The sequence below is a fragment of the Metarhizium robertsii genome (assembly GCF_000187425.2).
Source record: "Metarhizium robertsii ARSEF 23 chromosome Unknown MAA_Scf_1, whole genome shotgun sequence".
In the NCBI taxonomy this organism is placed as follows: Eukaryota; Fungi; Ascomycota; class Sordariomycetes; order Hypocreales; family Clavicipitaceae; genus Metarhizium; species Metarhizium robertsii.
Genome location: NW_011942149.1, coordinates 6,530,161 through 6,543,535, shown reverse-complemented (window position 1 = coordinate 6,543,535; position 13,375 = coordinate 6,530,161). Strand labels below are relative to the sequence as shown.

The window sequence follows — 13,375 nt, the reverse complement described above, 5'->3', positions numbered from 1 at the left end:
ATGGAGGCCACGGGCGGCCGGGGCGCCGACGTGATTTTCGAGACGGGCGGCGCGCGCACCCTCCGCAAGAGCTTCGAGAGCGTGGCCTTTGGCGGCGTCATCAACTGCATCGGGTACCTGTCGGGCAAGGAGGACGAGGACCGCCCCGGCGGCGACGGGCTGCAGAGGCTCAATGTCAATGTGCTGGCGCTGCGGCGCAACGTGACGCTGCGCGGCATCATCAACGGCGGCAAGGACCGCTTCGAGGAGATGCTGGGCTTTTACGAGGACAAGAAGATTCGGCCCGTCGTGGGCAGGGTCTTTGCGTTTGCCGACGCAAAGGAGGCCATGGCGTACCTGGCCAGCGGGAAGCACTTTGGCAAAGTGGTGATCAAGGTTGGCGATGCTAGTTAGGGGCTGTTGTGTGCGTGGCGTGTTAGATGGATGCGGAAGCATGGGATTCGTGGCGTTGTTTGACAAACACGGTAGAACTGCATGTGGGTGTAAAACGTAGACGGCTAGGCTTATGGCTATACTAGGTGGAAAATTCTATATCAAGACGGGGAAACAAATGAAAAAAGAAGAGAAAAGAAAGTCAAGGGTATCAACGTAGTGTACATGCAGCCGCTTGCGCATCGGCTGGTCCTTTGCTTGAGAATCCGCCCTTGATGTTGCGGCGCTTCAAGACTCGGGAAAGAAGAAGCTAGTTGGCGGTCTTGTGGCCATTGACATTGCTCTGGTTCATGGCCTGCACGCCGGCGTTGAGCTTTCCAAACTGCCACTCGGGCAGGGTGATGCCTGTCTGCTCGTTGATGGTGGTCATCAGCGGCGGCAGCATCTGGTAGACGTTGCGCATGGCGGCCGTGGGATCGCTGCTGCCCGCCTCGCCGGCGCCGCTGGCCCCCGTGTTCCAGACGCTGATCTTGGGCTGCAGGCCGCGGATGGCCTCGGCGTTGGCCTTGGCCAGCTCGACGTAGGTGCCCTTTTCGATCATCATGTACTGCAGGAGGCCGGCGGGCCCGCCAAACGCGCCCGCCAGCTTGGTGTAGGCGTCGGCCATGGCGGAGATTCCCTCGGCCTCCTTGACTTGGCGGAAGGCGCTGGCGTCGGCGCTCTGCTGGGCGGCGTAGTTTTCCGCCTCGGCCCCGACCCGCGTCTTGTAGGCGTCGGCGTCGGCCAGGCGCTGGTTCGCCTCCTGGTTGGCGCGCGCGTTGGCCGTGACCTCGTACGCGGCGGCGTCGGCGGCCTGCTGCTTGCTCTCGCGGGCAATGGTGGCCTGGACCACGTCTTTGGCGCGCAGGCGTTCCATCTCGGCCGCCGCGCGCTTGATCTCGACTTGCTTCTTCAGGTCTTCGTCCTTGGACTCGAGCGCGCGCTGCGCCTCGACGCGCGTCACGTCGACGTCTCGCGTGAGGTGTGTCTGCTGCGTCATGAGCCGGGCCTCGGCCGCCGCGCGCTCAATGTCCCGCTCCGTCTTCTGCACGGCCGTGTCGGCCTGGATCTTGGCGATTTCCCTCTCCTGCTCGCCCTTGCGCTTGGCCTCGCCGACGTTGCCTCGGAGCTGCGCTTCTGCGACGTCGATTCTGGCCTGGTTGGTGGCGCCCTCGTGCGCTTTGCGGGAGAGGGACGCGAAGTAGACGGATCCGGGAGCATCCTTGAGCTCCTTGACACTGTAAAAAAAAGGGTTAGTAAGAGATTGGCAATGAAGGAAAAAGGAAGGGCTGGAACTTGCTTGCTATTGTAGATTTTCAACTAGACTGAGTCAGTATTTGATGTCATGCTTTTCTTCTTTAAAAAACGGCCTCAATGATGGCACTTACACCAAACTGGTCGAGTTCGCCCTGGATGTTGCGAAAAATTCGCTTCTTGAACATCTCCCGCTCAGTGAAGATCTCCTCCATGGTCATGCTCGACACCAGGACGCGGGTTTCGCCCTCAATGATTCCCTTGACGATGCTGGCCACGTGGGCCCTGGCGTCGGTCTTTTTGTCGTCAGAGCCCGCCAGCAGCATGGCATACTTCATGAGAGCGTCGCCGTTATCCTCACGACCGGCAGTCCCCTCGTTTGCCGCTTCCGCTTCCGAGGAGGAGTTGGCGCCGCGGGCATTAACGTCTGGACCGACAGTAAAGACCACGGGAAGCGAAAACTGGAGCTTCTCCTTTGTCATGGCCTGCAGGTCCATGGCGTAGTCGTGCGGCTGGACGCTGAACCGCGTGTAACGCTGGAATGGCCACACCAAGGATGACTTGGTGATCTTGACGGTGCGGACGCGCCATCCCGTAATGGCGAGGTACTCGTCGGGACCGGATACCTTGTAACGTAGCATTGTGGATGACTGTGGTTGCTTGGTGTAATGGCCTTTTGCAAGTGTCAGCTGGGGGAAGATGAAGGAAGCGATGAGGAGTCAGGACGTGGCGGCAAGACGACGAGCCACGAGGAATATATAGACAGGACGCGACGGAATAAATGAACCTTGGGCACTTACTAAATGTACTGTTTGAGTAAATATACTCTGTTATGACTGATCTTTGATGAGAGCTTTTTGGATCAGCTTCGCGTTGTGTTCTCTGTTTCCCAACAAAGGCCTGGCTGGGGTGGCCACTTCCTTATATGTCCTGCCTGGCAGAATATGCCCAAGCAGGCTACACAGTGAATCTCATCAGTCTCGGCTGAAGTCGCGGCACACAACCGACATGTCGCAAACGAAAGACAAGCAAGGCATGCGAAAAGCCTTGGGCTATGTTGGGCTGGCTTGGCTTGGCCTGTGTAAACGCGAAGACCGACCTTTCAAGTCCCAAACGTCAAACTGAACTACTCGCACCAATGGCGAACAAGCGATTCTAGAAACTTGCCCTTTACGGCATCGGTCCTGTAGCTGAGGTAGCATCCTGGTCCGTCTCATTCATGTTCCGCCTCATGGAACACTAGGAACAAGGCTGTGTGCTCTCGTGACAGCTTTATTGGGGTGGAATGTGGAGAAAGGAAACCTGCTTCACCGGCTGGAATACAGAGTAATCTTGTTGGGGTTGGAAGTGCATCTCCGTCGGGCAAACTCTCCTGCCTGCCGCGAGTGAAGTGCAATCAACAGAATGCCGCACCAGCCGCACCTCAGAGCTCAGGTTGTGGTGCACTGCCTCCCGAGGAGATTGATAATATTGCTGCCAATCTGCAGGGCAACATATATCTGCTCTGACTGGCGGGGGCGGTCTCTCCTTGCGTCATGCTCAGGCTTTAGTTTCGTTTGCACAGTCGGTGTAAACTTACTGTACAATGGCATCACATGTGTCTGTTCATATGTGTGGAGTACCTGACCATGCGTTGGCGGATTTTCGACTTTGACATGGCTTGTCAATCCTTGTCATGGGCTGGAGTGAGTCCGCCTCACTTTTTTTTTTGCAATGCTCACGCTTAGTCGGAACTTGGCTCTGTTGTTTTGGGCATCGCCCCGTTCAGCCCAGCTTTCCCCATTGATGGATGGGTTCTTTGATCATTTCCAGACAGTCAAGGCACATGCGTTTGAGCTGTGATGCAGCAGGCCCAAAGCTGAAGAGCCGCCAAGCCGGAGCGCAAACTGCGCCTCCTCCACACAGCCACCACGTTCGGCTTGAACTTGAAAGGCTCGGCCCACGTTGCCTTTGTCCATGACTCCATGGAGCTGGATCCAGTATCATCCGGACAGGTGCATGGCGCGGGGGACATGATTTGCCCTTCAAGTCTTATGGCATTTGTTCTTTCCGTTCAATGTCCGGCACGTGTTCGCTTCGCCCTTTTTGACTGTCGCGGGTCGCGACTGTTGGTTGCATCGCCCGTGCGTGGAATCCTTGTCTGACATGACTGTTGTTTGCTTGCGAGCAGGTCCAGCCCCTTCGCCAAAGGCCGTGTTGGACCTCGAGTTGCAAGGGTGTTTTGAACACCCACCAAACACTTGAGATAGGCAGCTTCTGAAAAAGAAGACCGCCTTTCCCGAGATATTGATCTCCCTGCTGGGACGCCCAACTTTCTCCTCGACTTTCCTCCTTGCCAAATGTCACGACAACCTTTCAAAATGTTCGAAGACGAGGACCAACCGCCACCATACTCTTCCATCGCCCCTGCGGGATCTGTTTCATATTCCTCTGATATCACGCAGAGCCATGTATACGTGCCGCAGAGTTCGTCCCTCTTCTCCGCGCAACTATCTGCTCTCCGGGGCCAGATACTAGAGGAACAAGCCGCTCGGTCATCCGCCCGCGATCAGCAAGATATTGAGACGCTGTCCCTTTTGGTCCCGCACGTCGAGGTTCTTCTCGATTCCATAGCGTCCTACAGTCCACCGCCGACGCTGGTGGAGGCAACCCTTGTGCCGGATGAAGCCATCGGGGGGGAATGGGTGTTTAGCGACAATGAGCAGAAACAGAGCGGCAAAGTGACGAAACTGATACGCGTTGAGAGACACCTCAAAGCAGATGGCGATAAGAAACCGCAGCATCATTCAGCGGCTCGCACATCAGAGGCGGGCGGCCCCAAGGAATTTGATGAATGGGGCCGTTGGTCCGACGACGACGAGCAGCGCATCATATCGGGGCCCCGGGACGAATTGTGGTGGTCAGACGAAGACATGGCGAAGCGGTTAGCCAAGCATCTCGAGCCAGCTCGTGCAACTGCGTCTGTTGATCGTCAAACGGTTCGGGCCCAGGCGGAACGGAACAAGGCGACCAAGATGGCTGGCCGTTGGTCCATGTTCAAGAAGGACGAACCAGCCAAGACGGCGGCGCCGACTGCGTCTCCATCTTCGACAACATATTGGAAACCTTTGGATGACGTTTGGATGACGGTGAATGCGGAAGAAGCGACGTTTCGAAAACAGAGCGAGATGGGTATCTGGGAGAGCCGGACGGGTTGGGGGCTAGTGGTGAGGGTGAACCTGCGGCGGCTATGATGCGACTGGGAACTCTGATCTCTCCGGTATAGGAGGGGCATGTATTGCGATTGAATGAATAATACGGATGTGCAAGATGTCAATCGGGGCTTTGAAGGGATGTGAACACTGAATGTCTTGTTCCTGATTTCGGAGACTCCACCGAGTCCACTCTCAGGTTCGGCCAACTGTCAGACGGCCGGTGACAGCCGGCAGCCACGTCCTCGAGGATAACTGACCTGTGATGGTTTTTACATGGATGACAATATCGGTCAATTCGTATATCTCACGATGATCCACTAGTTTTGTCTCCGTTGGCAGCAGTTTGCACCTCTGGGGACCGATGCCAAGGTTCGGATCGGCTGTTGACTCACTCGCCGCCTGGAAATGCCCAGCCGCCCCACTGGTTCTACGGGCTCCGGCGTGAACCAGACCAGAGAAGTTGCCATTCTTTCTGCACGGAACAGCGTTGTGACTGCAATTGGGTGCCCGGCTTCTGTCCCATTTTCCAATAGAGCGGAAGACAGAAACAACAACTATCCCGACCAAAAAAGGGACATACAAATAGCGCCGGCTGCGATTGGATTCCTCCATGGTCAAACACAGACACCAAAGTCAACACAGAATGCCTCATCACGATGTCCTCGTCACCGGCTCGTCGGGCCATCTCGGCACGGCATTGATGCTCACACTGCCCTCGCTGGGCTTCAACCCCGTCGGCATCGACATCCTCGCCTCGGAAACAACCCAGCACGTGGGATCAGTCAGCGACCGCGCCTTGGTGTCGGGCATTCTGCAAGCCAACCCGATCAAGCACGTCCTGCACACGGCCACCCTCCACAAACCCCACGTGGAAAGCCACACCAAGGAGCAGTTTGTCGAGACCAACATTACCGGAACGCTGGTCCTGCTGGAGGAGGCAGCCAGGCTGGGCAGCCAGGTCGAGAGCTTCGTGTTCTTCAGCACAACAAGCAGCTTTGGGCTGGCGCTGAGCCCCGAGCCCGGGTCGCCGGCGGCGTGGATCGACGAGGCCGTCGTGCCGGTGCCCAAGAACATCTACGGCGTGACCAAGGTGGCCGCCGAGGACATGTGTGCCCTTGTGCAGCGGCAGACGGGGATGCCGGTGCTCGTGCTGCGGACCAGCCGCTTCTTCCCGGAGGAGGACGACGACGGGGACAGGCGGCGCGCCATGGGCGACGACAACCTCAAGGTCCTGGAGCTGGCGTACCGGCGGTGCGACGTGGAGGACATTGTCTCCGCGGCGGTGTGCGCCATGGGCAGGGCGCGGGATGTCAAATGGGCCAAGTATATCATCAGCGCGCCGCCGCCCTTCTCCCGCGATGCCGAGACGCTGGCTCGCCTGGACTCGCGGCCCGAGGATGTGTTTCGGAGCGTGGCGCCGGGGGTGGACGAGGTGTTTGGGGCCAGGGGGTGGAAGCACCTCGCGAGGGTTGATAGGGTGTACGACTCGAGCAAGGCTGTGCGCGAGCTGGGCTGGCGGCCGAAATGGACGTTTGTGGAAACGATGGAGAGGCTGGCTAGGGGGGAGGCGTGGAGGAGCGAGTTGACCGACAGGGTTGGCAAAAAGGGCTATCACGCTGTGAGCACGGGGGTTTACACGAAGCGATGAAGTGGGCGAAGCATGACTGGAGATTGGGTTGGAAAGACGCAATGTCTGTTGTGAGCTGGGGGGTCGTGGCATATAGTCTGTAGTCGCCAAGATTGAAATATTGTCTATCAGATGGCTCTCCAAGTCTAGTGCTCGTTACGCATGCTCCATCTTGCGCGGCCTGGGTGATTCCTCATTCATCACGAGTGTGTCGCAGCCTCAAGCGGTCAGCATGTCCCCGTGGCCCTGCTCCCTCAACACCTGATGGACAGCGTCCAACACCCTGCCGTGAAGATGCTCCGGCGCGGCGACAAAGCCAAAGTTGGCGCTCAACTTCCTGCCCGCGGCCAAGTCGATCCGCCGGCCCAGGACGTCTGTAATCTTGCCGCCCGTCTCCTGGAACAGGAGCATGGCGCCCGCGTGATCCCACACCTTGGCGTACCGATCCCGCCGCTTGTACACCCATACGGTCGTGTTCCCCAGGCCGAGCGCGAGCGTCGCCCAGCGCAGAACCCACGGCACCAGATCGCATCCCGGGAACGCTGCAGCGCCCAGCCTGTCGGCGACAGCTTCGTGCACGCCGTCCAGCGCCGAGTCCGCCATGCCGACGCATGTGACGAAGCGGACGTCGTCTCCCTCTCGGGCGGCGGAGAGTGGCCTCACGACGGCGTCGTCGGCCGCCATCGACCGCACGTAGGCGCCGTGCCCGCGGACGGCAAACACGATGCAGCCACGGCCCAAAGGGTCAATGTCTCGATTCCCCAGGGGCGCCGCCGCATCCATGGACATGTTGGGGCAGCCGACGGACCCGAGGACCTGCTCCCCGTCGACCAGCAGCGCGACGTTGATGGCGTACAGCTCGCCCCGGACGTAGGTCCTCGTGCCGTCGATCGGGTCAAACACCCACGTCCGGCCGGACCCCTTGCCGCCGGGCGCCGTCGACGCCGCCTGGTCGATGAGCTGGCAGACGTGTTCCCTGGACTGGGGCAGCGCGTCCTCGTCCTCGTCCTCGCCCTCGTCGTGCCGAGTCTCCCGCAGCAGGTCCCATACCCGGCTGAGGAGGAGCTCGTTGCGCCGCAGGCCCGAGGCGTCTTCCTCGCCGACGAAGCGGTCCCCGGGGAATGCGTGCCGGAAGGTGGCGATCAGCAGGGCCTGGATGGCAAAGTCGGCCACGGTGACGGGGCTCAGGTCGTCCTTTTCGAGGACGCCCTTGTCTGCGGCTGAGGCGATGGATTGGCTGAGCTGCGCGGCTCTTTGGAGCGCCCTGAATGATGTGGCGAGTTCTTTGGCATAGGGGCTGTCCATGATGGCCGCCGCTGGTGGATGTGTCGAGGTACGAGCATGATTGTGAGCAGGCAATGGCGAATGGATCCAATGTCGTCAATCCGTAACTGGTCCTTTCGAATGCCGCGAGGCTGGTGGGGCTCAAGTTCTCACATGGGCAACTTTCCGTTCTTCTCTGGCCAGGGCTCATGGTCGTCCGACAGCAAATGTGATGTGATCTGGTTGACAATACTTGCAGAGCTCTTGCTCACACTTTCTTTCTCCATTATCAAGCATAACCAATTGGTCTCTCTTGTCCAGCTTCTGTTCTGAAAGAAGGTGTTGATCAACAAACTGGATGCAAGATTCACTTGAATGTTCCAGTCCCCGCCGCCTACTCAACTTCTCTTGCTGATATAGTCAAGTTATATAATTTAATGATTGTCCATGAGAATTCTTGTCATTTATCCAGAGGGCAAATGAGGACGGGTGGGGGATGGCCACTGAATATCTCACACGGGTCCTTCACCAGCCCGAAATCTTTGAAACTAAAAGTCCGCGTTGAGCTCGGCAAGCCAAGTATTCTTTAGTTGAGGCGTGATTGTCGTAGTGTAAAGGTCGATACAGCCATGTCATTTGTTGCCGGTCTGGCTGCATCCATCTCTACCATAATATCAAATTTGGAACGTGAGCCTGTAATTGTCAATTGATATGCTGGACAACACAGGGACGGAGCCAAAAGGGCACAAATATAAGCTGGATATCAGAGATAATTGGCCAACGGCTGTTAATTACGGATCTCTTTGCTTCATGCCTCAACGATAACCACTGTGATGCGTGGCAGACCATGGTAGTGCGCAAGCATCTCATGTCAACCTTTTATTCTGACTAGGCAAGCAGCCGCGGACTAACTTCATTGATGGCCATGGCAGGACAAGACGATTTCGAGCTGGGCAAGTTTTCGGGTCGCTGTATAGACTCGTTGGGAATTTACGCTGGGCCGAGCGTTGGGGGATTATGTCTGGCTTTTATCAGGAGCTTCCATGGCCAACTACTGCTTACTCACTGTTCCAGAAAACAAGTCAAGATTTGCTTACCAGGGGAGACGATAGATCAGTGTGCTCAGTCACTCAACTTCAACACCGCACTATTTAGCCACATGTCGCGCAATATCCCTCGACCCAAGTTCACTCTTTATAGGTCTGGAGAAATACCGTCAGCCAGTCCATCGCACGTAGATATACCATGTAGGCTTTAGAAAAGAACTGGCTAATTGTGTGGCCGTTCCGGGCCTCGTATCCCATGCAACTTTGTCCCGTTGAATAATTCGACGACATCTTATATTGACCTACAAACTTGAGCTCTTTTATTGATTGTAAAGGTCGTGATTCTCGTGAAGCTTTTGATCCGCTTGGAGATCTAGTGATGTCGGGTCATATTAGGCGATAACCGCAGACACTGCGTTGCCATGTGCCGTTTTAGCCATTCTTACACACAATCTCACGCTCCATCAGGAATATACAACACCCCTGTGCGCACGTCAAACAAGAACCAAGGCAAAGAAAGTAAAGTAGATTCCGGCTCTAAATAATAAAAAAAGACAACAAACCATGTATCTCTATTCCATCCGGCTTGCTTATATTTGAACAATGTAATATTCCTCCGTAACACCTCCCCCTAAATGTCCCAGTCCGGTGCGAACAATCTCCAGAGAGTCGCCCCCCTTGGACACTATAGACTGAATAGCCTTCAAATCGGCAAACGAGCTCGTCCCCAGCAAGACCTTCCCATCCTCAGTCAGGTAATTCGCGCTCTCGGCCACAAATCTCTGCAGCAAATGGTACCCCAGATCAAACGTCTTTTCCGTCTTGAGCTCGTCGGGCACACTCGAGTCAATCTGCCACGGGTGGTTCCAGAAGATGTAGTCAAACTTTCCGTCAATCTGGTCAAAGATGTCGCTGACGACAAACGTGCCGGCCTGCCGGTTACGCGAGAAGTTGCCCTTGGCCGTCTCGACGGCAAAGGGGTTGATGTCGGCGCCGATGACCTTGGACCCGGACGCGGCGAGGTGCAGGGAGACGAGGCCGGAGCCGACGCCCATCTCGAGAAAGGAGCCGCCCTTGACGATGGACGGCAGGTTCTGGCCGTACCAGAGCGTTTCGGGGAAGTATTTGGGAGAGTAGACGGAGGGGTGAATCTGCAGCTCAAAGTTGCCCACTTGCGCGGGGTACGCCTCGCGGTGCTTCTTGGCCTCGTTGATGAGGTCGGAGATGCGCTTCTCCCAGTCTTGACGTGAGGATGCCATGTTGAATGATGGTTGGGGAGGCAGAGATTAGACTGGAGGGTTGTGGACTATCTGGATTGGGCTGCTGATGAGGACAAGTGGTTTGGTTGAGAGGGCATAGTGAAGAGAGGAGCGGAGGGCGTATTTATACCCTCTGGATGATGAGGTTGAATCATGGTTTCGCCAGCGACGACAATGAAGAACCGTGGCGCTCCGTGTGCATGCATGGTCGAGTTTTGAATCGAGACTTCTTCTGATGCAGTTGGCGATTCATTCCCCACACGTTTCGCCATGGCGATGCGGCGCGGCCCCGCTGGTTACGCATGAATTGATTGTCAGATGCTGGATTCGCCCTTTTGGCCATGTCTTTATTTTGTTCTGTGCGCTTGGGCGTCCTCGGATTCGCGATGCCAGGGGACCGACCTTGTCGCGGCGTATGCGATGCACAAAGGGAGGACCAAGGACATGGGAAGGAAGCCTCTGCATGTCCGAAATGGCGCCATTTCCCCCAGATAAATTGTCGGAATGCCAAGTTGAAGCCTTCCGTTCCGCACTATGCCTATGCGTGCGCCAAATGACTCGTGTTTCCAGCTTTGGTCGGAGCAAAGCGGTCGCCTGCCATGGAAACTCCTGCAAGCTGGGGGTCCGAGCCGTGCCAGCTTCACCGCTGCGTGTTGCTCGGGCCTACAGAGCACTGTAGACTGCATTGCGGCTGCATGTATGTAGTCTTGAGAAACAGCTGATTTGTCGAGGTCGCTGCGGCTTGTCCTGGGGAAGCGCGGCGCATAGTGCTGCGTTTCCGGACGTCGTTTCGTTTCTCGGCGTTGCTGTATGAGTCGCGTCGGCGTGATTTGCGCATCGAAACAGATGAGCAGGTTTTGGCTTTGGTTTGAGTCTTGGTTTCTCTTGACTTGGAATTCCTCATCTGCTGTTTTGACAGCCGACCAGGGGCCTCCGTGTCCTACAAGGACAGACCGTACGACGATTGACAGTACGTATCAACATGCTCGGGTCGCATTGGCAGATCATCACATCGGCAACCACCGACGGCTGCAACATTCTTCGGCCCGTCGTCGCTCTGCCGGTACATGAACCCTGTTTGCCGAGTTGGCCAATGAATGGGAAGCCAGTGTGAAAGTCAACGCCAAGTTGCGTCTCAGCACTTGAGGTCCCAGTGTATGAACCGTGTCGCCAACAACACCTCCTGTCTTGGTTTCCCATCAAGCATGACACAGGTTTCCAATGACTTCCTGTCTTCGAGGGCGCTCTGGTTACAGCCTGCCACTCGACTGCATTCACTTGAGACTCTGCTGAAACTGCAAAGCCTAAAACACTCTTGAATCTCGGTGCCGCCTCCTACCCCATACATGATATTTCATGCGGGACGAGCCGCCAGGCGCCTCAGAAAAAAGAGACGAGTCAGACATGCTGCGGATACTTTATGCACATCTGGTCATGTGCAGCTAAACAAGTTGCGATGAGCGGTTGTGCAACTGTTGGTGGCTGAGCAAGAACTCGCGGCGACGTTGCCATTTCTCGTGCCGAAATGCGAACCGTCAAGACTTGATTATATGTAAACTGGTGATTTGGATAATTGAACCGGTTACGGAGGGATGACAAGACTAGTTTCAACTTTATTGCCCGTCGCTTTTCTCTCTTCACTGAGCGCAAGCACAATGCCCCACGAGTGTTATATAAGCGCTCTGTATCGGATTGTTTACAAGTACAAAGAATAAAAGCTTTATATAAAGTAAAGACAAGGCTAAGATTATACTATTATACCCTTTATATCCTCCGCTTTAAGTGCGTCGAGTCTATTACCTGCTCTCTAATATCTTTATAGTTGTATCCTATCTAGTTATTATAGTCTCGACATTCTTAATTAATAACTTGGACAGATAAAAGTAAAATAGCCTTTATATTTGCACTAATAATATAAGGAAATCCCTATGCTCTAGGGACAAAACCCTATACTATACAAGGCCGTATTATAATAACTATCCAGCCTTACATTCAACAAGTCAGGGACTAACAGTAGGCGCGCCAAGATAAGGCGCCTTTTGGAATAGAGCGGCAGCGATTATCTTTTGGGTAAATCCAAAAACCGCCGCGAGATGTGTCCCAAACAAATACTACTAAGATGTTAATTTACTTTACAAAATTTGGGTAAAGACATTTATAATAGTGCTAGCGGTTAGACATACTCTTGCAATTAGACACGTAGACCTTGATAGAATGCATATTCTTGTCCAGGAGACCATGGGAATATTGGGCCGTGGCAACAACTCCTTCATCGATTTTGTTACAGGATTGGTCTGGAGCTAGACCGAACATGCCAATAAAGTGTTGTTGCTGTTCGGGCTTAAAAATGCCGTCTGCTTCGTTTGGCATAATCCCAGCGTGAATATTAGCAACTAGGGAAGCCAGGATTACTGCGGCAGAAGTAAAGCGCATTTTGGACTTGTGTGAAAAACTTTAAGTGTAGAATATAGACGAGGTAAAATCTTGGTTTGTTATATCAGGGTTACGCGATTTACTTGTTTATTTTCCCGTCTTATTATCGGGAGTGAAGAGCGCTTATTTATATTTTTTTTATTGCAGAGTATAATTAGGCTTAATACACTAAAGTCTAAATTATTTGACTTTAGAAAGTGATAGATTTACTTTTCTATTATATAAAGGCATAATAGTAGTACACGAACTAGTATTATTACTTGCCCTAGGCGAATAAACACTTGTTTGCTTTTAATCACTGATTTTTAAGTATTATATAACTAAATATATATGTAGTATTCCTATATATTAGTCCCAGGAAATCTTGGGACCCTGGGAGATATATACGAGCACGAGAATCTTGATGCCTTATGCTAGCTTAATACACTGAATATTCCCAAGAGCACTAGACTAGAAGTGTACTCATAAACGGTGTAACCGCCCCTCACAGGCCGGCCTAGCCTTGTGGTAAACCAGATTTTGGCTTTGAGGCGGCTTTACCCCTTATTCGTGGGGAGCAATTAGCGATTCTTTTTCCAATAATAACGGCCCCCAATATACTTTTATGGGAAATGTGTGGCAAAGCCTTGGCTTGTCGGGTGGGAGCTCTCAGCAAGCGACAGTAGCTGAGACATGGCTATAGGAGGCGGAGCGCTATCTCAAAGAGGCTTGGTAGGATCTCTTCCCGTTTGTAATTACCATCTAAAAATGTTTTAAGCGAAATAAACAGGTACTAGGCGGACAAATAAAGGAAAGTACCCATGTATATTATTTACCTGAGCCCCTATTTGATAGGTCAATAACCTAGTTTTCTCTTATAGCTTCTAAACCTTGTGCAATGTAAATTTG

General features: G+C 54.2%; 5 protein-coding genes across 5 annotated transcripts; 2 read left to right on the top strand and 3 right to left on the bottom strand.

The window, feature by feature from the left end:
* Nucleotides 1-682: 682 nt before the first annotated feature.
* On the bottom strand, nucleotides 683-2,306 carry MAA_09377 (SPFH domain/Band 7 family protein; the record flags this gene model as incomplete). Its single annotated transcript, XM_007827375.1, has 2 exons — nucleotides 683-1,714; nucleotides 1,800-2,306. The coding sequence occupies 2 exons, from the start codon at nucleotides 2,304-2,306 to the stop codon at nucleotides 683-685; spliced, it is 1,539 nt and encodes a 512-aa protein (XP_007825566.1).
* Nucleotides 2,307-4,025: 1,719 nt separating this feature from the next.
* On the top strand, nucleotides 4,026-4,898 carry MAA_09378 (NAD-dependent epimerase/dehydratase family protein; the record flags this gene model as incomplete). The annotated part of the gene is made up of 1 exon (XM_007827376.1): nucleotides 4,026-4,898. One exon carries the CDS (start codon nucleotides 4,026-4,028, stop codon nucleotides 4,896-4,898), a length of 873 nt encoding a protein of 290 aa, XP_007825567.1.
* A 604-nt stretch (nucleotides 4,899-5,502) lies between these two features.
* On the top strand, nucleotides 5,503-6,507 carry MAA_09379 (NAD dependent epimerase/dehydratase family protein; the record flags this gene model as incomplete). The annotated part of the gene is made up of 1 exon (XM_007827377.1): nucleotides 5,503-6,507. One exon carries the CDS (start codon nucleotides 5,503-5,505, stop codon nucleotides 6,505-6,507), a length of 1,005 nt encoding a protein of 334 aa, XP_007825568.1.
* A 198-nt stretch (nucleotides 6,508-6,705) lies between these two features.
* On the bottom strand, nucleotides 6,706-7,791 carry MAA_09380 (myo-inositol-1(or 4)-monophosphatase; the record flags this gene model as incomplete). The annotated part of the gene is made up of 1 exon (XM_007827378.1): nucleotides 6,706-7,791. One exon carries the CDS (start codon nucleotides 7,789-7,791, stop codon nucleotides 6,706-6,708), a length of 1,086 nt encoding a protein of 361 aa, XP_007825569.1.
* Nucleotides 7,792-9,385: 1,594 nt separating this feature from the next.
* Nucleotides 9,386-10,054, bottom strand: MAA_09381 (protoporphyrinogen oxidase; the record flags this gene model as incomplete). The annotated part of the gene is made up of 1 exon (XM_007827379.1): nucleotides 9,386-10,054. The coding sequence occupies one exon, from the start codon at nucleotides 10,052-10,054 to the stop codon at nucleotides 9,386-9,388; it is 669 nt and encodes a 222-aa protein (XP_007825570.1).
* Between the last annotated feature and the right edge of the window lie 3,321 nt (nucleotides 10,055-13,375).